This window comes from Geospiza fortis, unplaced genomic scaffold (assembly GCF_000277835.1).
Source record: "Geospiza fortis unplaced genomic scaffold, GeoFor_1.0 scaffold666, whole genome shotgun sequence".
Taxonomy (NCBI): domain Eukaryota; kingdom Metazoa; phylum Chordata; class Aves; order Passeriformes; family Thraupidae; genus Geospiza; species Geospiza fortis.
Window position 1 is genome coordinate 825,964 of NW_005054470.1, and position 27,091 is coordinate 853,054.

General features: G+C 39.5%; 1 protein-coding gene across 1 annotated transcript in view; it reads left to right on the top strand.

Moving 5' to 3' along the window:
* The window catches only part of EVC (EvC ciliary complex subunit 1), a 50,511-nt gene extending 23,420 nt beyond the window's left edge, over nucleotides 1–27,091 (top strand). Inside the window, exons 13-22 of the mRNA XM_014309943.2 lie at nucleotides 7,179–7,391; nucleotides 15,299–15,408; nucleotides 16,000–16,210; nucleotides 19,240–19,446; nucleotides 20,233–20,377; nucleotides 21,243–21,348; nucleotides 23,318–23,444; nucleotides 23,696–23,789; nucleotides 24,962–25,073; nucleotides 26,094–27,091. Of these exons, the coding sequence (XP_014165418.2) occupies nucleotides 7,179–7,391; nucleotides 15,299–15,408; nucleotides 16,000–16,210; nucleotides 19,240–19,446; nucleotides 20,233–20,377; nucleotides 21,243–21,348; nucleotides 23,318–23,444; nucleotides 23,696–23,789; nucleotides 24,962–25,073; nucleotides 26,094–26,175 (1,407 nt within the window). The 3' untranslated portion in view covers nucleotides 26,176–27,091. The remainder of the gene's footprint in view (nucleotides 1–7,178; nucleotides 7,392–15,298; nucleotides 15,409–15,999; nucleotides 16,211–19,239; nucleotides 19,447–20,232; nucleotides 20,378–21,242; nucleotides 21,349–23,317; nucleotides 23,445–23,695; nucleotides 23,790–24,961; nucleotides 25,074–26,093) is intronic.

Genomic DNA, 27,091 nt, shown 5'->3' on the forward strand with positions numbered 1-27,091 from the left:
GAAATAGGTTCAGATCTTTGGTATAAATAATTTTTACACTTCTTTAGGTGCTTCACGCTTTTGCATAATCTTTAATTATTTTCTGTCTATGCAGAAAAAATATGATAACATGATCTGTCTGGTGAAGCCCAAAACCATAGTCAGTAGTGACCTTTAATTAGGCTGGAACTAATCACTTTCAGCTCAACAGGATCCTTGTCATGATTAATTATGACCAGATCAGGATATTCTGGAAACTTGTGGTTCCTATCACATACAGCTAATATACCCATACAATCTTAATTAGCAGTAGTCCACATGCACTTTTTCAAATTCATGTTCAAAAAAATGAAGCCAGTGAATCGGAGTAGATTAAATGTACAAAGCTGTGTAATATAAGAAAAATCAACATGTTTGCTGATATTACTGTGCTCAGTTCATGATCCATAGTTACTGACTTCTCCATCTGCTTCCTCAATTCATGTGAAGTCTGGAGACTAAACGATTTTTTGTTTTATCTTACACAGTTCCTCCTCATTTGTGAAATTATATTGCTTTCCTTTATTGTGTACTCTGCTTTAGTAACACTAAGACAGGACTGAAAATCCTATTTCTTCCAGTACTTTCCCACTAAAAAAAAATTGGTTTGGGTGAATTAAGTAGACTGAAAATCCTATTTCTTCCAGTACCAAGCTAAGGTTTCTTTCCCACTAAAAAAAATTGGTTTGGGTGAATTAAGTTTTTCTAGAATTGCCAGGTTGCCAGGAGAACTGCACAAACTTGAACTCTGCCAGTTCACCAAGCTCTAGGCCATTATATTCCATATTACAGCTGCTCTCCTATGACTTGACCCAAACAGTGCCAGACATGAAAAACTCCATGTACTGTGGTCCACCTGAAGGTAGATGGGGCTGTGCTGACTTCTACAGCTGAGGACAGTGCAGTGGTTACATGTTTTCCATAACCAGGGGCACAAAAGCAAAAGTGGACTTGCTGTTAAAGGAAGGAGGTGCATCTCACAAACACAATGCCTTTGCTTCTCTCTCTGCTCCCCCACACATCCAGAGCAGGAGTGCAGCCTGTACAAGCACAGATCTTTCCCTGGGCAGCAGGACTTTGCCTCTTCACTTGCTCCAGTTTTGTCATAGGAAGATGCTTTGCTGCTATTGGGAAAGGCAAGGCAGCAGTGGGAAGATGACAGAGATTTGGGATCCTCCCCAGTGCAGTTGTGTGGCAGCAGCTCAAGCAGAGTTAAACAAGCAGATATTAACTAATTCCAATTGCTTGGGTACCAGCCAGCCTCACATGGCAGCAGTCAGCTCTGTGATACACACCTCTGTCCCCACTGGGTTTGCACCATGGTCCTGTGTAGAACCAGCAAGTTTTAGGCACTTGTGCAAACACTGCAAAGCCTGATGTTGCCTTTCCAGAGGATCTGCACTCTCTGAGGCTTATGACAGTCATTTGCCTTTCAAATGGAGAAGCTGAAACATGATCTCAATGAAAAAGGTGATGTTAAAATATAAGGAAGGGGTAACCATGTGGCTGGGGAACCAGTGGGTATTCTCAGGACAGAAGAAAAGGTGTTACTAACCTCTAAGTGCCACTCCCTTGTGGAAGATCCTTAGCTTGTTCTCACAGTGCTCTTCTAAGCCCTTATCAAATTTCTATGCCTTTTCCATTTTTTCATTTTTCACCCTTTAAACAGATCAAGATAGATTTATATAACCCTCTAGCACTAGGGAAGTCTGTACTGCTACAGTATGTGGAAGAATTATCCAAATTGGTGAATAAATATGTAAAAATTCAATGATCTGGAAGCTGAGTGTGTTTGCATAGAATAATTGAGTAGGTTTGTTTTGTGTACGCATGAATAAATCAATTAAAATGAGTTAACCAAGGTCAATGGAATCTGTTGATGCCTGAGTGAATGAATGAGTTATATTTGGAGGATAGTGTAGGACTTTTGAGCCACACTAATGGATTAAGAGAGTGTGCTGTAGGTGAATAGTCTGTGTCTATTTCTAGACACAGACCAGGGTCTGCAAAGTTATCCTGTATACAAGAGATTTTGTACTGTTTTCACTGTAATTTTCTATTACATGGCAGCAATAACACACCACACATCCACTCTCTGCCTATTGAGAAAACAGACATGCAGATTGCACAAAGGAAATCAATTAACAGCTAGGAATTACATAGTACATTGTAAGATAGGTCTTTTTCTTCTGCCTTAATTCCAAAACCATAAAAGTACAATTTATTGTCATTTATAATTCCCCTTTGCTGATAGCCATTCATCAGAATGTTATTTCATTTGGCTTGACATGGGAATAAAATGCACAAAAATTTAGACTAAAAGCTATTAAGTCATGAGTGTTAACAATGGGCAAGGCAGTAGATATTTTTTGAATGGGTAGAAATAAATGTGAGTTTGAGGAAAAATATTTGATTTTGTCTGTTAATAAAAGGGAGAAAAAATATTTTTGACAAGATAAAAAGTAGAGATTCTCAGGGACTTGCTCTTTCATTACTTTCCTTACGGAATTTTGTTAGCCATGAGATATGGTTAGGGATGCTGGACTGCATTTTTGGGTACCAAGAGCTGGCATCTTTTTAGGGGGAATCAGTTTGTCTCAGATGGAAATCCCTATCAAGAGACCTCCACCTCAAAAGCTCACTTGTGAAATTTTTGCCCTGTAACTTACCCCAAAAATACAGCATCATCTGATGGATTAAATCTGTGAACTCAAACCATGGGAGCCCATTCTAATTCTGGATTTGGGCACTATTAGATTTGTTTTGGTTGCTTCAGTCAAGATGTCTGATAGGAGTAGCCTTCATTCTGAAGTCTTCTTCTTGCTTTACTGCATAAGAAAATGGATTTTACCACTAAATAGATTCACAATTGGCTAATAGCTAGATCTCGTGAGGGACATAACCTTACCCACAAAGGCATATTTCTAAAAAAGGAGTACCAAAAGAGAAGATTGAAACTGCCTCCTGAGTAAATCGAAGACCAGTGAGGGGGCAAGACTGATATTTCAATAGACCTCCATTTTAAATGTGTGGAAATCAAGCAGTGGAGCTTTTTTATTAACTTGTGCTAAGGATGACTTCAATGTCACTGTGGTTTTTTGATGTTAGGATGCTTAAAAGCAGGCAGGGTTTTCATTTTCCAACTGACTTTCCAGAATTCTTCAGATGGAAGAGGGAAGTACATGCAATCAGCTTTTCCCTGTTTTGAGTGGTGTATCTTCTGAGTGTATGTGAAGTATCTTCTAGTGGCCAGTGGTGTGTGTGTCCAGTGTCCCAGAATTTTCCATGTATTTATGGGATGTATGATCTGAAGATCGAATCTCTGTCCTTTGTAAGATACAATATGGTTTGGGAGATGAATCTTTTACCTCCTAACCAAGTGTCCTAGCCACTGAGCTTCTGGGGGCACATGCAGCAGTGTTCCACAGCTTTGATCAGATACTTAATTCCTTCAGTAAAATGTTATATCACAAGTTAACAAGTAGTTGTGCAGTTGCCTCTTTGAGATAATAGATACTTTTCAGTGGCTGGCATGTAAAATAAACCACAACCAGCCTTTCTAAAGCATTTTCCTGCTTCACAATTTCACTATTCACTCATCTATATGTAGGAACCTTTTAATCTTTTAGGTTTAACAGGGAAAATTAATATTGTTTTTTGAGTGAAATCTGATAAGCTATTTATTTCCCCTGTTTTTTGACAAAATTGTATATTTACTGCCTTGTTTGAAATTCAGATGCACTCAGCATTTTAATCTAAGCCCATTTTATTTCCATGTGTACCGCATGGTATTTCTTTATGCTTGATGTATTTCTCTGGGAATTTTTTGAAAAGCTTCGAGATTGATTGCCAGGTACTACAAACAGGTTCATTCAATACTGCAATCAGCTATTCTATTAATAGAATCAATTTGAATAAATTTCATCAAGTCAAAACTCTAAAAACAAGACATAGCATATCAGGAAGCTTTTAAAAATATTTGTAGAGGCTCTAGTCCAAAAATAAGATCCTGGAAGCAGTACTGATTTTCCTTTTCTTTCTTGTGGAAAATAACTTTTATAATACATAGTGTGCCATCCCTGCTCACAGACAGACTTTATTACAGTTTGAAATCAAGTACATTCCTTAAGAGTACAAATAGTTTTGAACTATTTTGTTAGCTTGAGTCACTGGGTAGAATTCAACCACATCTGCAATCTTTCCTAAATGTAGACATAGTATTTCCCCTCCCAAACTTTTAAAGGCCATTTTGTGACATTTTTTAAGTGCTGCATGAAGCAGCATGGCCCCTGTTTTGTCCCTGTGGTGTGGCCTCTGGGTGTAGCGTGCTGTCCTCTTAGGTCTGGCATGCGAGGGCTGCCTGGGCTCTGATGTCCATGTGATTGTCACATTAATGAGGTCATATACATAAGTAATTCTGTGGGAACAAGACCTAATCACATCTTTCTTCAGTAACCATCCCCACTGTGGTAGTGCCAAAGGTAAGCATACAGTATAATTTTGAAGGTGCAGGGGGTACAGGCAGAACAAAATGTCATTGACAACAAGGAACAAAATACCATATTTTTGTTCTGTGCAAAATATTTCATAGCAAATAATAACACAGGGCTGTGAGCATGCCAGGGAAATGCTATCAGTTCCACAGCAAAATGTGTTCAAAAGGGATTTAGCTGCCATTGTTTGAGAATAGAATTCCTTTACACCCTGCCTGAGATCTTTTGATCTACTGCAGTAGAAATGCCACAGACTCCTCTAGACTCCTTCTGAACTATTTCAGACCCAATAGAAATTCTTATATCACTGAACACCCAGTAAAGGCAGGGGAATTAATATGTCCTGAAAGGCTGCTAAAGCTCAGAGGAGACATGGTTTACAGAGATAGAGCCATTATTCTTTAAATGTTGTATGGGATATTTAGATTAGAAGTGCAGTATCTTTGAGTTTATGTTAAACCTGAGAACTTGGAGTCTTGGATTTTAAAATAACAGCAGAAGAGAGAATTCAAGTAAACCATTTGGCATTGCTTTTGGCAAGTTAAGCCAGGCCCACAACTACACAGATTATTAGGATGGTATAAATCATGCCTCTTGTTGTAACAGGAACTTATAACTGTAATAATTAAGGAGTAGGGGCAATAATCCTTCAGCACAGGATGCACCTGTGTAGCAAATGTTCCCCTAATGATATTGTCATGTCTAGATTGTGAGCAACCACTAGAAATGGGAAAAGTATTATCAGAAGTTACATATTGTGTCTTTGACTACTAATTCTCATACTAACGTCCAGCAATCATTTTCAAAAAGCTGTAGTCCAATTTGCAAAACTTTATAATACTTTGAGATTGAAGAAAGCCAGTGGGAGCTGGATTCTGAGAATCCTGCCTTCTTTAAACAGGTAAGAGAGTGGAAGGAGCTGAGACAGCTCATTTCAAAGGTGTAGTGAACATCTTTTTTAGTATTGTGCCTCAGTTTTATCCATAAGAAGAGGTTACTGCAGGGAGCTGTTAAGCTATTTATTGTTTGTGAAACAGCTAATTAATATGGTGATTAGCATCCTAGAGGGATCATAGGAGGAAAATAATAATTTAGTACTCAGTGCACAGCTTGTATATTTTACAATAAATGAGAAATATTAAAATATTTTTCAGAAATCAATCAGTTCAAAGGATATTTATAGGCCTAAACATGGAACAGAAAAAGGTGCTGGGAAAACATTACATGAACCCCAGATGTATCATTATGGGGGCACAGAACTATATTTCATATTCAACCTAAATTCTGGTCTTTATTTATGACTTCTTGTCCTTGCACTTTTTTATTATTATTTTTTAATATTTTGTATTTTATAATTCAATATTTAGCAGTTGGAACGGGCTCTTACACAACAATATATTATAGCAGTATATGCCCTCCCCTCCAAAAAAATTCCACTAGAACTTCTGTTGTCTATGAGCTGCAGACAAGCATATTTGACATCTAGGTAAATATCCCTGTGTTTCTGTTGAGAGGTTCTGTTTTTTGATCATCTAAGAAGTTGTAATTCAACCTGTATTTAAAAGAAGGCATCATCTAGAAGACCTGACTTGTTCTTTTAACAGGAAGCCTTAAGAGAGTTTTAAAAATATTATCAATATTTTAAAGAAAAGAAAGAAAGAAAGAAATACCCTCTTGTTTTCAAGAGGGTTAACATTGGTTTGCAATCAAAGCAAGCCCAGCTAGGCAGTAAAGCTTCTTGGACGGGTAGGATCAGGAACTCACACAGAAATAGCTCTTCATCCTGCAGGAATACAGCAGTGTCCATGTGACTTTCCAGTGTGGTTTTGTTCCCTTTTCAGCTGGGAAAGCTACCTGTCCTCACTCCTGCCCAGAAATGATCTCAGATGGCACCCAGTTTGCCAGCACAGCTCCTGTCCCCACTGTGTATTTGACAGTGAAACTAGAGCTGAGTTTTTAACATGGATGCCATCTGACCAAATCACCCCAACACTTCTGGTGAGTGAAACAGCCTCAACAACTTAAAACTGTTCATATGGGACTAGTTTCATTAAAACCACCAGAAGATGTTGGTTTTCCTAGGCTTGAAACTATTCTGCGTCAGGATGAATTTGACTAATTCTGTTCTTCAGGCATTGAAGAGTGTCATATTTTGAAGTACCGACTACTGACATGACTAATGTCACTTTTGTCTAGCTAAAAGCCATACCATCCTTTTTAACTCTTCCCTCTTTTTTCATTCATTTCATACCAGCACCTGAGAAAAGGTGCCTACAAGGTTTTGTGCTACACCAGATTGTTTCCACAGCCACTTTCAAAATAGGTGTTTTTATAACACACCACCATAGCCAGTAAAACAAGATATTCTTTTCTACTGCAGTCACATGTGAGCAGCAGTTAGGGTGCAGGGTCTCATGTGCTCTTGCCACTGTTGCATTTTAAATGCCTTGTGTAGCTTGAACCAAAACATTTTGTTGTTCCATCTACAAAGCCTGGTCCTTTTAACTCAAGCCTTAGAGGCATTGGATTTTAGCTCTAGGATTTGGACACCAGCCCAGTGTATTCACATGGTTCCCTCACTGGCATCAATTGTGGAACATGCAGGGGAAGAGCTCCAAGGTTCACTTTGTCACCTGTTTCTCTCTGTCCTCTCTGTGCCTCTGTCAGGAGCTGTACTCTAAGGCTTCCCATGCTTTAGCAGAGTTGGTGACAGAGCTGTTTCTTCAGACCCTGCCTGTGGTGACCAGCCTCTCTGTGAGAGAATGTGAGCTTCTGAAGGAGGAGTGGCAGGAGAATTTGGTCCCTCAGCTGGAGAAATGGGAGAGCCACCGCCAGAGACGCTGGAAGCTTTTCCAGGAGCAGCTACTGCAAGAAAAAGAAGTAAGATCCATGTTATGCTTTGAGATCTCAGTGTCCTAAAAATGGTATACAGGAAAAAATGATCAAGATATTTATCTGTGGAAGTGTTTAGTGTATAATTATATAGCCTGGTCCAGACACAACTCTAGGCTGAGGAGGAGCAGTTTTATCTGCTGCATGGAGTGAATATGTATTCTGTGCATGTAGGCTTGCATAGAGGAGTCAGAGAGTAATTACTGAACATCTGTCCACAGTGTTTGACAGCTTTGTCAGCACATAAACAGTTTCTGGCAAGGCTGCTCTCTGATGTCCTCAGCTCTTGGCATCTACAGAAACACTTCAAAAAAACCTTCACTGGGTCTGTTTGGAGAGGGTACATATAAATACAGTTTACAGGCAAGGAAGCCTTGCAATGATAAATATTTCTTACTAATTTTTATGTATTAATACTGTAATAACTGGAAACATATGATACATACTTTTATAAACTTACTCTACTCTGCAAAGGTGGCAAAACACACACCCAGCTTTCCTGCTCTGTGTGTGTGCCCACCATAGGGGGCATTGACATCAGAGGAGAAAACAAGAGTAATGCTGAGACACCTGTCTTTAGCATCAGACTGGGGCTCAAATATGCCTTCAGGTTATTCATGCAGTGCTTTGTCTCTGTCAATACTGCTTCTAACACAGCTTTGTCAAAGAAAGACCTTCTCTATTCAAAAGTGTGTCCTTTCCTAAATGTTGTGTGCTGCAACATACAGAGTAATTGGAGCTTCTTAAATAAAAGGTTGGCAGATTTCTTTAACACTGGCAGAATCATATTTTCCCTTGCCCTCATTCTCCAAAGTGCTTAGACAATCCAGTACATTGTTAATGAGATACTGAGCAAGTCCCTAATTATTGCAAACTGCATTAAGGTGTTCAACTTTTTCACCCACTCACATTTAGGATTCTGCTGTAAAACACTGTTATTCAGGAAACTGTGGGCTCCCTACTAAATCTGGTAGGGTTGTTTGCTAACCAGTGGGTTTAGAACACCACTGGCAATACAAAAGTAAAATTTTTCATTGAAAACATTGAGACATTTTCATTTTTTCTTTTATATTTTCCTTAATCTGGAGTTATGCAACTTGCACCTCGCTGATCTTTTTATATTTCCATTATTGTAACTGACCTGTTTTGAAAAACAATTCTGTTTTGCTGGTTTGGTGTCACAGGGCTATATAACAAACTAAACTAAATTGTGCTTGGGACCAAGCACGGATGCCAGTGGGTCTGCTCACATGCTCAGTTACATTTGTATTTTCCAGGCCTGTTGGCTGGCATTTACTCTTTGATTTTGGCATACCTGTACCTTCAGTGATTAATGAAACAATGCCTGACCTCAATCTTTTTTTAAATTATTTTGCCCCTTTTTATCAAGGATTAGATTAGAATACCTGACTTGTCAAGTTTAAACCTTGCTGTTGATTTTCACATTCATCAAGGGCGCACAAATTGCCTGTCCTTGTATGCACATGGCCTGAGCAGCCTGGCCTGGTAGGTGAACTACGAGCACATCTTGTAGCACACAGAGCCCTCAGCAATGTGGTGGATTCAGTGTCCCAGAAAAACACAGAGAAACAGGAGGTTTGGTGTGCAACTTGTGAATAATGTCGTGTCAGAGAGCACATTAGGGCACCTCTGCTGTGTGCCTTCCACTGTCCCATTGAACCCCAGCCATGGTTCAGGGCTGGAGGGGATGTGTTTAACAAACAAGAGATTCTCCACAGAGGGGAAACATCTCAAGTCTGACGTTTTGGTCCAAAGATGCTGTTTGTACATTCCTCTGTTGCTATCACTGGGCACACTGTTGAGTGGAGAAACCATACCCTGGGAATTTTTCTCAAAGGATTTGAAGGATTAGTTCATCTCCAGCACTCAGCTGCTAGATAATAGGTCTTTGGGCAGCACTGTGTGGTGGATTCATTGTATGTGAATTCAGGTGTTCTGGTCATGCCCAAGCATAGCTTATTTAAATTATTAAATTGACTTTCTCTCACTTTGTGTATCCTAGCATGCATAATGTAAAGCAGATGACTTCCTAGCTGGGAAAAAAATTTAAAATAAAATAATAAAGGGTTTGCTGACATCATTGACAGTAATTACTGAGATATAGAGCTATAGAGGAATTAACTTAGCAGTGACAGAACTCTCCTATTGGTCTCTGAGTCATCAGCACTGCAGCTGGGCTTTATTCAATACAAAAATTTCCTGAATGGCAGACAAAGCTGTCCTAAGGACAAGTGATTCTGCAGGATAAATTCCAAGAAGAGATAAGAGTTTCTCATAGTGAGAAATTCATCTTATGATTCCTCAAGACAATATTCTGTGCAGGAGCCTAAGTACCTTTTTTTAACTTAATGCTTTTTGGAAAGGATTTGAACTGGAAAAAAATCTGCTTTATCTCCAAAGAGAGCATGCAGGGACATGGCTATTCCACCAAAGCTAGGCTGGCAAATTTTCATGAGTCTGAAAAACATAACAATGCATTATATTGTGTTCAAATGCAATGTGCATTTCTTGTCCCTTTCCTACTATAAAACAGCAGCATGAACATTTAAGCAATAAGCTGACACTTGCATCCTACAAAAAGGAACACTCGGTTTCCACCTTAAGAAGAGATATTGGACACTTTGCCAGATGATTATGTCATTTGGGAGAGCCCATAGATGTTAGAATTCTGGGTTTGACAAAAGATCCATAAATCCACAGTCATATTGTCAGGCCTTTTAAGTTGTCAGGCATTTTGCAGCAGGAGATATGTCTTTCATTTGCCTCTTGATAAATGTGGCATGCTGGGAGTTACAGTCACCTGCTTTACAGGCTTGGGAAGCCAACACCAGAAGACTTTTCACCAGGGAATTTATGTGTGCTTTTCAAAGTGACTCTAAAAGACATTTTTCCCTTTTACTTGAACTACCTTTTTTTAGATGATCTTTCCTAGCATTTATACATGTCTGGAATGTGATGTCCTTTGGGTGAAAAGAAACACTTTTACAACTGAAAAGAAAAAAAATCAGTTTCATATATAACTTTGCCTTGTAGGCTTGAGGATATGAGTGAGGCAAATGGGAATAAATGACTAATGAAAATAAATTTTGAGCATTTTCCCACATAGTCCCTAATTCATGATTTCTGCAGAGAGCAGTTCCAGGGAGCAGCCTCCTGCACCGGGCTGAGACTCGCTTGGCTGTCAGTGTGCATCGCACCCCATCTACAGGCCGAGACAGGGAAATCACTTTGCTTTCATTCCCTGAATAGTCTGTGCTAAAGGTGTCAAAACAGAAAGGAGAGGCATATTCCTCACCTTTATTGCCCAAGAGTAATACTTAACTCAGCCGTGCTTCAGAAGATCTTGTAATGGACCTGTGACCAAGAAGCAAAATATTTGGAGACTACAGAATAAAAATGGGATGAGATTTCCATCCATTCCCACATCCTTGCTTGTTACTCAGAAAGCTGAACTGGCCCCTGCTTACCAGTTTTGACAGGGTGGGCATTTTATCACTTTCTCTGGTTAATTTTTTCATAGCGATTGGAATAATGCTTCAAGAAGCCAGACATTCCTTAGAGCTTTACTCCCTCATTTACTATACTTTTGTCACTGGTTTTACTGGTTGAATACAGGGATCAGAGAACCTGAGCCACTAAGTTTGTGCAGCAGCATGAGTTTGTCCCCTCCATCTCTGAGCAAAGTGAGGCTGTTCCCAAGAGCAGCAAAGCTTGGAGACGCGCCTGGTGACTTGACCCAGCATGGAGTATGGGTGCAAGCACAAAGCCTGACCTTGCCACCTGGCCTGTAGAAGTTTTGAAAAAGTTTCTGTTTTGCTGGTTTTCAACCACATGCCAGCAGCCTTAACATTCCCAGAGAATCTTTGCTGTCACGTTTCTGCCTCTCTGTGTGAGGTGTTCCTGTATTTTGGAGGTGGAAAATACCCAGCTCTGCTAGCCCATCCCAGTGAGCTGCCTAGGTGTTCTTTCCAATTAAACATGTTCCTGTTTATTCCAGCTGATCCTTTCTATCTTAATCATCTTCCTAATGGCCTTTTTGAGATGAAACACTGGTTTAGTATTTGGTCTAATTCTCAATCTTCCTTATTTATCCTTTCATCATAAATGTGTAATGATTCCCCCTCCTTTCCTCTTGTTCTCTTACTAACATGACTGAGGCACTGTTAGTGTTCAGTTTAATAACTGTGTGCTGGAGCAATTTCTGCTGTATTCTCAGTTTCCCATTGGTCGCAGGGAGGTGCAGAATTATTTTATAAATTCTATATATGGACTACCTCAAATGCAGTCTAAATGGAAAAGGGACTCATTCTTTATAAGGAACTCCTCACTAGTACAGAGCTAAGCTGTTTCTCCATAAACAGAAGTAAAGAACAACTACAAGAAGCACTGGCATTGTTATCACTGACAGGGATAGGATATACTTTTGGATAGGATATACTGATAGCAAATGAGCTGCTATATTTTGGGTCCTTGGCTGCAATATTATATCATTTACCATTCCAACTGCAATTCAGGTATCATCTCCTGAAGGTGTTCTGTCTCTTGGTAATATATACCCTCATGCTGTTTCACTTGCCCTTCAAGAGCAACTTCTCAGTAAAGGTCAGTAAAGTAAAGCAATCAGGTCTCCAGAAATGATGGAAACCCACAGCTGAACCACAGCCAGCCTCTCATTGGAAATAAAATTACTTCTGGAAAGTAAAAGGTCGTTTTCAGACTTTCTTTGAACTGCTGAAAGAGACATTGAAGTACACAATGTGATGGATCTACAAGGCATGTGCAGAGAAGTGTGAAACCCTAGGAGCTAAATCCACAGAGCTGCTAAAGGGAAATGCTGGTAACAATTATTACTTCAAGCACATCTTTGTCATCTGTCATGATGATACCTGAAGACCTGATAGACCTTAATTTGATGCTTGCAGCATGCATTCAGAGAAGACAGTGTGCTCAGCTGTGCTCTGTTATTATCAGACTCACCTAGCCTCAGATCAGTTGAGATCTGGCTGCACAGGTATGTTTGAGGCTCTTGCCAAGAGCAGCCTGGTGGGTCTCCAGTGCCATGCTGTCTTTGGGGCTGTGCTTCTCATGCTCAGCTGCACTCTTCCCATCTGTCACTTGTTGTTGACTGTCTGCTTTCCCATCCTTGTCAGGATCCTGCTCAGGAACATGTGTTTTGGTGAGATTTTCTACATGAAGAGAGGTCAGTTAGCTGTGTCACTGTGTATTCCACAGGGAAAGCACTAGCCATGAAAGAAATACATTTTTATTTTGAAGCCAAAACAAAGTTTCTGATGTTCTCTGCACTTCCCAGGGGAGCTCATTCTGTGCTCACAGAGAAAGCCTCTCTCCTGCACAGATCACTGCTTCCCAATGAAAAAACTCATATCCAGCAGAGATGCCTAGTAGCACTCCTAATTTCTAACACTAACAATTGTGCAATTATACATTTGTGTTGGCTTTAGCACCAGATGGAAACTAAACTACAAATGAACCACTCCCCCTCCCCTACCTGTTCCAGTAAGGGAGTGGCAAAAGCAGAGAGTATGGGTTGAGATAACACTTTACTGAAAGCACAAAGCCATGGAGTAAGAAATTCACAATAACAACAGCAACATTAATAGCAAAGGTGTACAAGAAGAGAAGGTGTTTTACCCAGCAAAAAGGAGTTCACCACTGGGAAAAAACAAACAGATGGCAGATGCTCCCTGTAGGTTGTGTCCACTTGGTTCCCTAGACAAAGGTGATATGGAGACCATTCCCACTCACTACCTATGTGGCCATCAGGAACAAAGGCAGGATGGCAAGGGAACTCCCATATATTTCCCACAACCCCATCCTGAAGCAATGGAAGCCAGTGACAAATAAATCCCAAGTCAAGCTGTGCTGCTGCTCTGCTGGGCTCACTTCTGCGCAGGTGTCTGTGCCGCTGTTTCTCCTGCCCCGCTGTGCTGGTCCTGCAGGTCACTGCCACTTTTCCAGCCATTCTGCCACCTCCTTTCAGCTCAGCTCAGCTCAGTTGGCCCAGCCTCAGCTCAGTTGATGTCAGTGGGGCTCCTCTCAGCTATTCTGGGGTTCAATCCCACCAGTCCTTCCTCTGTGGCAGCCTCTGCACAGGCTCTGTCAGTTCAGCCCTGCTGTTATGCTGTTATACTGAATAGTACCTCTCAGAACTTCTAGATAAAATGGTTGTTATATTTAGATACAGAAAACACACAAAATATTATCAGGATCCACTGGCCTCTCTCTCTCTGTTAAAAAAAAATGCCCAAATAGCTGTTCCAGATGTATCAGTTGTACAATTTGCTGATACTGTGTGTAATACTCAGGTATGTATCCAGTAGTTATGAGCGCTGGTGCCGCTGTCCTTTCAGCACCAAGTCCTGGAGCTGCATTCCAGAGAAAACAGGAGAGGGAGCAGGGGTGCGGTGGGGGCTGGATCTGCAGGGGCTGATGCTGACGCCCTCCTTCTGAAGAGAGGCAAAATGGTGCCCACTTCTGAAGAGTGTGCTCATTTTTATCCCAAAACCACTCCCACGTGTATGATGTGGGTGGGATAGAATAACAACTAGGATGTGCCCACACTGCACTAAGCTTCACCCCCCCCGCAGCCAAGACAACATCTGATCCTTTGCTGGACATACTGATGTCACAGACGTGTTTTATGAAAAATCCTTTCCTTAGGATTTTTTCTCCTGAGAAGCTGAGAGGTCTCAGGAACAAAATGTAAACAATGGTTATCTGCTGCTGTGGAATGCAACAGGTGGATCTGCGATTGGTCTCATGTGGTTGTTTCTAATTAATGGCCAATCACAGTCCAGCTGGCTTGGACTCTGTCCGAGACACAAGCTTTTGTTACCATTCTTTCTTTTTCTATTCTTAGCTAGCCTTCTGATGAAATCCTTTCTTCTATTCTTTTAGTATAGTTTTAATATAATATAATTCATAAAATAATAAATCAAGCCTTCTGAAACATGGAGTCAGATCCTCATCTCTTCCCTCATCCTAAGACCCCTGTGAACGTGGTCACATAGTGATCTAGTGAAACCTGCCTGTCTGCCATAATTGAAAATTTAGTCCCTCATGTTCTGAATGACACTGGAACACAAAGTGAAATTATCAGGCATCCTGGGTATTATATTTAATTTAGGTCTCTGAATACATCAGCAGGTAACCTACTTTTATTCATCTGTCAGTAGCCTAAATTATACTCTTCATCTTACAGTAAGAGTTGGAGCCTTGCAAATATTGCAGCTTATGACTTACTATTCCTTAAACACTGGCAACATACTAAACAGAATCACAACTCGGTATCTCCAAAAGTTTACAGTCTAATGGCAAATCTATCCAAATTCATTTAAAGATTAAATTCTTCAATCTAAATATCACTGTGAAGGAGCTGTAAACTTGCAGTCCATATACTTACCTAATCACTTAATCTCCATTTCCAATTATTAGCACTGTTTACTGTGACAGAAGTGTGATGGAAGATGATACCAGTATTTGTTCAGTGAAAATAAAAACTATATTCTCTACTAGTGAAAAGAAATAAACAAATAAAAAGTCTACTGCTGAGAAGAGTCAATGCAGTATTTTGTGCCATATTGTTATTTTTTTCTTGTTCCTCTGTTGCTGAAACCAAAAACTCTGTAGGAAACACAGTTCAGGGTTGATCCAAACCAGTGCAAAGCTTTTCTTTTCAGTGAGTTTTGTTTAGGATTTTGATAATTGAAAAAATAGTAGAATAATTTTAATTCAACATGAATTTGTTTTTGAAAGCAAGGGATGATTTTTCTAGCAAAATAAAGAGTTGTTTCTTAATGTAGTGACTGCTGAAATCAGAGTATCTTATATTTGTAATTCTTTTCCCTGCTTAGCTCTGGATAACAGAATATGCTCTGTCTGCTGTGATGCAAAAGCACCTGTCTGAGAAACAAGAGAAGATAATTCAAGGTGTCGTGAGCAGACTAGGATGCCTCAGTGATGAGTAAGCACAGTTTCATCCATAGCACTGGGGTAAAACTTCGCTGTTGCATGCCCAGATAAAAACCTTTGTACATTACATTAGGGAAAGGAGTGTTGAGGGATTATTAGCACCTTCAGACAGAGAGGCAATTGGTCTCATTTTTTGTCAGGGTATCAAAAGCAAATTTAAAAAAATAGACATATCATGACTCCTGGAAATTAGAAAAAATAGTTTATGTGATTTGTCATTGGTGTGCTTTGTATCTGCTGTGCTTGTGAGTGGTTTCTAGTCTTGAACCAGCCTCTCTCTCCACTCCCTGTGTCACAGTGTAGCTGCATTTTCTGCAAGATAAAGTGTTTGTTCCAGCAACGTGTAGATGGTTATTTAGCTATTTTATTTCTGTTTTCATTTTAATTTAACTTCAGTGTGACAGAACTAGAAGTGTAACACAGCAGTACCCATTCTTTACACCTGAGCAGCCTTCCAAGGCATGCTTTGTACAAAAAGACATTTCACAGACTGAGGAATAACTTCTCACTTTTAAGGAATGACTTTGCTGAACACAGGTGTGCAAGCAGCTTCACTGATGCATTTTTAATGGTCCTTTTACAGGTCTATTAGCTACATCTTGCAAAAGCACCAACTTCTGCTGTGCTCAGTGCTCAGCAGGTTCACCTTGCGGAGAGCTGGACTGGCAGCCCTGGCGCGCATGCGGCTGGCCAGAAAGAAGAGCTCGCTTCAGGAGCTGAGAGAGCAGCACATCCTGCAGAAGGGATCCTCCCTGTGCCAAGATGAGGACCAGTGGCAGTTGCAGAAGGCAGTGGTAGGTACAGTGCCCAGGTGGGTTATCTCCAGAAGTCTCATATGCTGTGATATTTGGCTATTGCAGACCTAAACTACAAAAAAAAAAAAAGCAAAAACCAAAAACAACAACAAAAAAAATTTCAAGCTCCATGGATAAAGAAAAATATTCTCTGCCAAAAATGTGCACATTGCTGATATAGGATGTCCCTGAGTATGTCTGTTGCAGTTTGGGCAGACATTTTAATCCCTTATACTTTATTGAGTGGCCTAGCAAGCTCATTTAGCAATTTATTTATATGAAAATACTAATGCAAGAGGGATGCCATATTGCCAAAATATATAAAGGATTTCTGCAAAGCTACTGCTTCAGGGTAAGAGAACCTCCTACTAATTCTGCTGGGGATTGTAATATGCACTTGAGAAGTTTTTACTGGAGCATTAGGAGAAATTCTTACCCCTACCACACAAATCAAGTTCTTCTATACTGTCATAATTTTTCTTTTTTTTTCTCTCTCTCTGTCCATAAGAAAATCAGCATCCATCCCCAATCCTCCCCAATTATCTGGCTCCTGCAGGTCATGAAGACAAAACAAAGTTTAAGGGACTTTTAGACATGATGTTCCCATAGGTCACTTTCACGTCTGTTTGTGACTGGTTTTTAGCGTTGATCTATTAAGTGTTGTTGGTTATTTAACTATATGCATTGGATATTTATGTAGAGCAACACCACATTTCATATTTCAACTTCAGACAACCATCCCAGCATGTGTCAGTGATAGGTCTGCCCAACCCACTGCTGCTGCACATATGGCTTGAACCCATCAAACACTTTGCAGCTCTGTGCTCCATGCTGTTTCTGTGTAATTAGCTGAGAGATAAAATTCTGTACCCCTCTAATTTTGGTTTGCATCATACAGACCCTCAATCTCCACATGGAAGAGCAATAAGGAAAATCTGTGTCCTGCTGTTTTCATATTTGAAAAATGTCAACTGAAGCAGTTTCTTTTAAGTTTGAAAATCAGAAAGACTCATTAACCTTCAGAAAAAATAAAATATAAAATAATAAAATACAAATGCATATCACTGCATTCCTCTTGCTTTCTGTTACTCCCTCTCACTTAGCTCACATGGAGATGTTAATTGATGCAATCACTGCCTTCCCTAATGAAAGTGAAATAGCCTCAGGTATTAGTGTTCCTATGGCATCTCTCCATTACAGCCTCTTCCAAATTCCAGCTAAAACCCATCTCACAAGGAAGTGCCTAAAAATACACTTGCTGGATTCTTGCTGCTGAAAAAGTAGAGCATAGGTGTGGAATTGGGAAAAGTCAAGAGAGAAAAAACATGTTACAAACATCCTCCAAAACTAAAAACAATCTATAAGGAGGTCAGGAAGAGGTTAATTTACAGATATTCAACCAGATTTTTAGGTATGTTGTGTTGTTTTGCCCAAACTTAATTTTTACTCGGGCCAGTTTTATACTGGTGGACAATGTCATGTCTATCTATTGATTTCATACAGAATGTGAATGACTAATGAATCCTAGCTTGGGCATAATCACATGAAATTGGGTCTCTAAAAAAAATGAGAAACATTTGAATGACATTCCAACTTCCTCAAAAACCTCAAGAACATAAGTCTTAACTATAAATATAACATGTCAGAACATTAATAAGACTATTAATAAGCATTAATAAGAATATTTCTACAGATTAATGTTCCTTTTCTACTTGCATTTCTTATTTCCAAGAAGGCATCAAATAGGTACTATCACATCTTCCAGAATATTTTAATGTTATTTAGCCTTAACTGACTGTATAAATATAAGAAAGACATCAGCAACAGAATAGAAGGCCATCTGTGGCAGACTACTACACTTAAGGATGACAGAACAGACCATGCTGGTAAGCAGATACTACTGTTCACTAAATAGAGCTTAGATGAAAAGTGTGCACTTTTCATGCAGAAAACTGGAGGCAGGGATGGTCCAGAGACCTCAAAGGACTTGAACTCTTCAGCCTAAAAAAATAGGTGCCTTCTGGAATGTCATAGGTTTTAAAGGTGGCATCAAATACGTGAATAGAGAACCATTTTTCACATTTCTAATGAAAGAAGAGAGCACCTAGCAAAGTTACCAGATGGCAGGTTCAAAATCAATAAATATGTGGAGAAGCTTTAGAACTCACCAGCAGAGGATGTTGTGCAAATGGTTTTCAAGTGTTGTTACACACTTTTGTGACCTGTCCCAAGGGCCATTGGTACTCCCAAGTACCAGCAAACCAAGTTTTTCTCAGGTAGACCACACAGACTGTGCAAGCATTCCTGGTGCATAACTGTCCTTGCCTTGCCCCTATGCAGTTTATCAAGGCATCCACAATTGTCCCTTACTGGACTCAGGATCTTTCACATACAGGGGATTACATCACTTAGGAGTGACTAATAGGACAGGATGCAGTTTTACTCTATGTCAGTGTCATATTTTCTGAAAAATCCCTTTGCCCAGATTTTTCTCCTGGGAAGCTGAGAAGCCTCAGAGAGAAATGAAAACAACATTAGCTCCTTTGCTTCTCCTGTGTTTGCTGCTTTGGAATGTGCTTTGGAGATTGTTTATCCAACATGTGAATTGTTTTTACTTAATGACCAATCATGGTCCAGCTGTGTCAGACTCTGAGGAGTCAGTCACAAGTTTTTAATTAATATCTTGTTAAGCCTTCTGTAAGATCCTTTCTCTATTCTTTAGTTTAATTTTAGTATAGCTTCCTTTATATAATATAATACTATAAAATAATAAATTAGCCTTCTGAGAACATGGAGTCAGACTGGGGACCCAGCAAATACCACAGCTGTACATATCATGACAGAGGCTATGGTTCTTTTGCAATGACAAATGTGTTAAATGACTGTAAAAACTTCCTCTCTAAATTATATTATTATAATTACTAAAACTGTAACATTCTGAATGGGTGCAGGACTTTATTTCAAAGTGAAGCTGACTACAATTGTTAACATATTTAAATAGCAGTGCTGTCTTATTGTCTGATTACCAGGAGTCCCACATTCGTGAAGAGGAGGAGAAGCTTGAGGAAGAAACACAAGAAATCAATTTAGAATTTCACCAGCAGCTAGTCACAGAAATCCAAGAAGCTCTTCAGTTTCTTCAGCAGCACATGGAGCAGGTGATTGGGCAGACTCTGCTGCAGTATGCCCGAGGGGAAGCTGAAAAAAAGATTTCAGATCATGAACAGGACTTCAAGGTATGGAAATGGTCAGTAGCAGTTTTCCAAACAAAACAAGGGCTACCTTGCACACATAGAAAGCAATTTAATGTATGCATTAACCTATGCCTGGAAGTATCAGCAGAAAACCCTTAGGACCTGTGTTGAAACTGAGCATAATTTGCTAAGTATTTGCAAGCTAGCATTTATGTAGCAGTACAGTATTTGCTGCAGCAGCCAAAACAGGTTTTAAGTCAAACACTTAAAAAGGTAAAAGGTACAGGAAAAAAATTGTCACAACTCTTGATGGCAGAGAATAACAAAAAGAAGGAAAAAAATGAGATTATTATCTATTGATAAAGGGTTTTTGACTAATTAATAGTTTGCATTCTAGCAGCTTAATATTAATTAAAAGATAAATAATTAAATAAAATTAAAATTAAAACTTGCATCATAGATTAATAATTTTTCTCCAAAGTAAATATTTAGGTTTTCTGTGTAATGGAAAGTCACAGCAGAGCTACACATAGATTAGCTTGCTTTGCTGGCAGTTGGCTTGATTGTTAAAATGGGCTGTAGAGATTGAATGGATAGGGGAATGACCTCTTCCCAGATGGAGATGAGGCTGATTAGAAAGGTTTTGCTGCAATTTTTCATGTTGAAATGTTGCATGGTTTTCAGTATCTCAGTCTGCCTCATTTTTAAAGCCACATTTTAAATTCACAGTTTTGTGTGCACATACCAAATTAGGTCTGGGGTTTCTTTAAACAGATCAAAACACTTTTGGGCTTGGAAATCAATTATGACTTGTACTGTGTGATACAGGAGAGACTGGTGGAATCTGCTGTTGAAAGTGTATATGGGACCAGCAATAATATCAGTAGACTGGTGCAAAACTACTACCAGCAATTAGGAAAAGTCACAGAAGAGTATGAAGGAAAAAAGCTTCAACATCTGAAATCCTTACAAGGTTCGTATGGTACTGACAACTTTAAGACGATTTTGTTTCCCAGTAAGTGTGCTTAGTGTAAGGTTAGAGGATTTGGCTTCTTCTGGCATCCCTTGGCCTAGTAAATCTGAATTTAGCCTGCCAGGCACAGTCACGAGAGTACCTCCCCTCTCACAGCCAGCCCAGCCCAGCCCAGAGTACATTCAGTAACTGCTTCCTGATGGTTCAGGTGGAAGGAAAGGTGCCTGTCAGCCCCTCTGAGTGTTCAGAAAAGGTTGGATGCTCCCCAGATGAAGGTTTTGTACCCTGATCTGTTACAAACCCATCCATCTCCCTCCTGTTTAATTCCAATAGAACGGTGCAAGGTCTTGTCTGTCAGATGTGCCCAAGCCTTGCTGCCAGGCAGGACTTCAGGGGCAGAGTCAGGAGCCTGGGCAGCAAATAAGCACTCAGTCACAGAGTGTGAGCATTTGCAAAACCAGAATAGTTTCCTGTCAGTTGAGGGACATCTTGTGAAGCTGGGCATACCCAGGAATAAGTCATCTGAGTGGAGGGTTTTCTTTATAATGCATTTTTTGTTTAGGTAATACAGTTCTTGCTTAAGGCATCAAGGTCTGTTTAGAAAATTTCTGCTTTAGATTCCATGTTAATCAGTTAGCCTAGTGGGAGAAGTCTGTAAACAGGAATTCAGTGACATTCCTATCTCAGCTAAATGATGCACAAAGTATTCTCTTTGCAGCAGATCACAGTGGCAGAGTGTGTAAGAAGTACTTGATATCCCAGGAGCTGTAACTTTGGAAAGACTACCTAGAAACAGGATTAATTTATTGTCACAACTCCAAGTTTTTAATTTTGAGCATAAAATTTTTCAAAAACATTATTTCAGCAGACGGAAATGAAAGGATCAGACTGAAGAATAAAGAGAATGAACTGGCATTGAAAGAAAAACACACCAAAGGCCTCCTACATGTGTCATCCACGGTCCACCAAAGGTTAGACCAGGCAGCAGCACTGCTGTCTATTTAAACTTTGTGAGTGGTTGCAGATCTACATGAATGTCTAGCTGAATAAATGTCTTGAGTTTGCATTTTATACTTCTCTTTGATGGAAAAGAAATACCTATTGCCAAATGATGTCTGCCCTTTGATCTCAGAGAATTACTTTCTTATTAAATAAACTTTTTGATGGTCATTAGTTACAGATTGAAGAACTATACTTAGGCAGTTTGAAAAGAGAGAATGAAATACAATGCCAAAGCATATGCCAAATTTAAAAGAAATTTAACATAAATGTGGAATGGGAACCAGTGCTGAATGTAATTCGTTACATTCCATCCTTTATACTTTGAACATCAAAAGTGTTTGTTAGTTTGCTGTGGAGAAAACATACACCATAATGAGGAGAAAATGCTTGAAGCCCAAAAAATACTCAAAGTGGAAACAAGGCTTCAGTGAATGCCTTGGAAAATCAAGATTACTTGCACTAAATTTAGAGTGGAATCCCTCAAATGTTAGTTAAATAAAAATCATATTTAATTAATTACTGATTAAATGAAAATTAAGTCCAGACAAAAAGCACTGCAATTAAAAAGGCATAAGTTGTCATAAAAAGCTCTATGGCTTGTCATGTACATGATACATTTTTGTAATCATTTTATGTCTTTACTCTTGGTTTATTATCCAGCAAAACACAACAGCTTCAATTTTGGCATTGTAAAGAGGTTAAATCTTTCTTTAGACATTGTGTTTCTTCTAAGTTGAAAGGTATCATTGCCCACTTTTTTATCCCTGCTTGAGTTAGTAAAGAAATGGATTTGTGTAATAAAAGGTTTCATAAAAGATCTGTTAGTTATTAATTATCAAATTTACCATTTATTGTGACATACAAATTCACTTTCCAGCTGTTTTCGTATTTGTTTTTTCTCCCATAATATGTTCTACTACTTTAAAGAAAATACAGTGAAATTTGCCTTCACACAAGCAGAAGTGTGGGATTGAAGAATGTAACTATGCAGCATCTAAGCTGATACCATAATAATCCCATTTTCCTATTGCCATCATGATTTCTTTTATGGTCTAGTCATTTGTAAATTAAAGACAAAGTTTACGTTAATTTATCCAACTCCTATAAACTCGACATTGTTTTATTGTTTTATTTCTTTTTGCCCTTGGTGCAAGGTTAGGAGTGTGAGTTCAAAAAGCAAATGTTGAAAGGTAACCTCTGTAAGCAGTGAGCATTACAGTAGCAACTTCATTAAGTGTAAATGTCAGAAACTATTTGTGTCACCTCCTTCCCTGAGGAATTTGATGGGTGATTGGCAGCATTGCTTTAAGGTAGATCAGGCAAGAAAACAGGAGAAATACAGATGCAGCAAAGTTGCAGCCATTCAGGTTGTACTGTAATAGTAATAATCTTGAACCAGGAAAGTAAAACAAGTGAAGAATACAGCAGTTAATGCTTTGAATTCCCAAGTTTTGAATTACCATGTTGCTGGCTCAGTCTGGTTCTGATGATGGCTCAGTACTGAAGAGGCCTGGATGAAATGCCTAATCCTTAGTCCCTTATTCTCACACCTGATCTTTGAACAGATCTTTGAACATTGTTTGCCTTGGCCCTTTGGCAAGCAGGCAGTAAAACTGATCCTAGAAACATACAGTGGTTTTGAGAGCAGGCTTCAGCTTTAGAGCTGAATTCCAGTTCCCAAAATCCAGGCATGGCCACTGCAAACTCCTGTAATTCCTACCTCCAAAAGAACCTTGTGTTCTATGGACAGCCAAGGCAGGTTATTAAAATTAGTAAATCTAAAAATCTACCACAGAATTTTCTGTCCCAGCAGAAGTTGGCTGGGCCAATACTGGTAATGAGCCTTTCTCTCTACAAAACCTTCTAAACAGACTTTGACAGGATTGTATTCCTCCCTTGCACTGAACAACATCTATACATTTGCATTTCTCTGACCAGGATGGTTCTCCAGCAGAACAGGATTTTGACTCAGTTTGAACTGCGGCAGCAAATTCGTCTGGAGTGTCTGAAACAGAAGCTGCTGGGACTGCACCACCTGGGAGCTGAGCTGGAGAATCAGCTAAGGGTAAAATGGTTCATGGATCCAAGCACTGAGTGGGGAAACATGGCACAGGTTGTAGGGGTCTCTTTGTGACTCTAGTTGAAATCAGTGCTGAGATTCATCTCTGTCTTGTAGGAACACTTCTCTGATTGTTTCCCATATTGTTTCCTGTGTTTCTGCAGTGATGTGCCTGTTTTGTTGTGCCACATGTAATAACATAACACAGAACTGAGCTGTGTTGTGTTGAGTGATTGCTGCTCTGTCCTTGCATGCAGGAAGCAGAGCAGGACTTTGTGAGTGAGTTGGCTGTGCTGACCCGAGTTCCACTGACTGTGAAGAAGAAGCCTTCCAAAAGGAGCAAACCAGCAGGTTGGTACTATCCTGAATTGTTCAGAAAAAAACCCACTTAATTCCACAAACCAGTGCAGATTTTGCAGTATAACACGTTGGAGTTTCAGGAGAGATTTTTCATCAGTGCCATTTCCCTAACTGGGATGTAGAAAAGTAATGAAACCTTTGAAGGTCACCCAGTTCTCAGCAGCACAGCCACAAACAAGTGTCACCTTTCCTCACTCCAGAGCATCCTTTAGCCTATAGCTTACATTGTGTCCACTCAGGTAAGGCCTTGCCCTGCTGAAACCAAAACATTTTTTGTGTCTTTCTCATGTCCTTTAGAAACAACTCTGTTCACCTCAGTTGCTAAATCCATGGGAGAACAGCAGAGTTGAACCACCCAGTTTTCCTTCTCCTGGCAGAATGGAAGAATTGCCTCCCACACATGTACTTAAAAGTACAATCTCACTGGATCAGGAAGCTTGATCTATTTTTATGAATTTACTGTAGTTTTGACAAATTATATTAATTCATTCTTCAAGAGGTACTTAGGGACACATTTTTAGAATAGGGGTTGTGTTTCCTAGTCCACATTTCAGATGCATTGTACGAGTGTCATCCTTTGAGCCGTGCAATCTTTCTGTCATTATCAGAATGAAACATATGGCGTTGCATTTGAAGGATGCTGAAAGGCAGGATGGGTGCCTGGAAGGGAAAAGCAGGTCACTTCCTGCACACTTTTGAAGTCTTTCTCCCCAGCTGTTGTTTCTCAGATGTGCAGAATTGTTTGCCATGGTAGGCACAGTGACTGCACAGTCAGGGCCCTCAAAGCAGTGAATTTTTAACATCATGTTCTGATTCAAATCACTCAAAAATATGAGCTGGCTTTTCTTCTGCTTGGTGGTAATAAAAGGCCATTTTCAGTTGCTTGCTAAGAAAACATGTGATAGGGCTTTCAGCTGTTGCACCACATGGAAACTCACTTCAGTGTTCAGCAAATGTGGCAGTTCAGAGTCTGCTGTGTGAGAACTAACCAGTGGTCAAAAAGCTGTATGCTGGGTTAATGTAAAGTGAAGTGATTTCCTTGGTATAATAATAGGTATGGATGACAAGTTAGAGTGTAACTTTTTGCTTCAGTTAATCAAAACCAAACAAGCTCTACTATTTGTGATTCTTTCTTTTCTAATCCTCTGCATTTGGCAATTCAGGTGAAAAAGCAAATTCCAAAAGACAGACCTTCCAGTCACCCAAACCAGCAGAAAAAGATGATTCTCATGAAAATATTCAAGAACCCCATGGAATAACTTCTGGCTTATGCAGGTACGTTACAGACTAAATATAATGGTATGTGAAAAGCTATTTATAAAAGAATCCTTTTTTAATATAAAAACTGCAAAACTTACTTTTTAATGTGGTATGTCAATGAGACTTAAAACTTAATGCCTGCACTAGCTGAGCTTCCTTAATATTTACTTTCCACATGTACTTAAGCTTTTTTACCTCATGATCTTTTTTGAACTTAGGAAATTCATCTGTATTTTCTTGTCTGTACTGCTATGTATTTTATAAATAGCTTTGATCAAAGGTAGAGAAATGAGAAATACTGTTTCCAAATTTCCTTTATTTAGTTTTATTTAAACCTTAGTCACAGACAGCATAAATCAGCAGAGACAAGTGAATTCAATGGAACTAGGCTGAAATGTAGCAACCAAAATATGGTCTGTGGTATTTAGGCTTTCAACTTCCACCTTTATTTCAGGAACAAAGGCAAGCTCCAGTCTTTGGCTGATGAGGGTAGCAGCTCTAACAATGATTTTCTTGATAGATGTTTCAGTTGGCTTGTGCTGGGCTGCTAACTGGAGGAGAAGTGGCTACAAACCTGAAAGATGCCAGCTGATTAGCACGGGCAGATCAAACCAGCCAGCTGGTTGCTGCGGCTTGATATATTGAGCAGAGAAAATCCTGCTGACAGGCAAAGCAAACAGTTGGTTCTCAGGAGCCAGAGGCCTTTGGGGAAAAGTATTTATCCCCTGAGTGACCTCAGCCTGGGACTGACTTCAGGAGATGGCTCCTTTCCCTGATGGCATCAGCCCTTTTCACACACTGCTTTCCCACAGCCGACCAGGGGTGCGTGTGCAGGGAGCAGGGACCCAACAAAGGAACGTTTATGGGTTTGCAACTTTGTGTTGGCAGCCCCAGCAGAGGCAGTGAAACCAGTGACTGCAGAAGTTATGTAGCAAGAGCCTTTCTTTTACCAAAATTAATTTAGTTTAGGAGAGAAGTAGAGTGTTTAAAAAACTGTCTGCAATTTTGTTTTCTTTTTCTTACTTATTCTTTCAGAGAGATGCCGCAGAGTTCACACGAAGGGGAGACTGAACCAAGGAAAAACTCAAAGATGTTAAAAAAGAAAGGCAGCAGGTAGTAAAAGCTTTTGTCTGAGCTGTCTGAACACAGTGTACCAAGGCATCCTTCTGGGGAATCTCAGCAGCTATAGGTACTTACTGAGCTGCTTTGCTGAGGAACAACGAAGAAAATCAATAATAACTCATAAATCTTCTTTAGCTGCAGACCAAGAATCAATCCCAGCTTCCTCTAGCTGTTAATAAAACATTCCCTCTTGGTTTTGGTAAGGGGGAACAAGGAAATCTTTAATACAAGTTCTCTGAGACTGCTTGGGTAATGTGCTGGGGAGACAGTTTTAGATTTGGAATAAACCTGAGGATTGTGCACCTGTAGGAGAGCAGGTGCACACTGGGCCCAGGTCAGTGTGTCTCAGTAAGGTTTCATCACAAGAGTGATGTACTGTTTACTTTTGAGCCTGAGATGTGGTACACAGTAGCGTTCTTTCTTGTGAATGCTACTTTGATCTAAGGAAAGGAGATAAAAATGTAGAGAATATGTAAACAGGCTTCAGACGGTACTGAGAGATCAAAAGATGACATTTGGTCTCTCTTTTGTTATATTTTTGTGCTTCCAATCCTATGTATGCTTTTTAAAATTTGTACAAAGATGTTTATATATCTACTTCTCTGCCTTTGTCTAAGAATTCAAATTGTTACTTTTAAAGAAAACGAGAGAAAACTGATTTACTCTTTCACTTTTTATGCTTCAGTTTCTAGTCTTCTTCCTTAAGTGCACCCTTTTGTTTCCAGTGTACTTTGTTATGCTCATTACATTTCCTATGGGAAATTCTTGTTATGCAAAGCAGTTACTTCTTACTGGCTGTACAGAGCACCTGTGTTGTGTAATAAATTGCCCCATTTAAGCAATCCTACAGCTTTCATGAAGTGGGAGTATTCTGCCTTTTCAAAAATAAACATATATTTTGCTAATGAAAA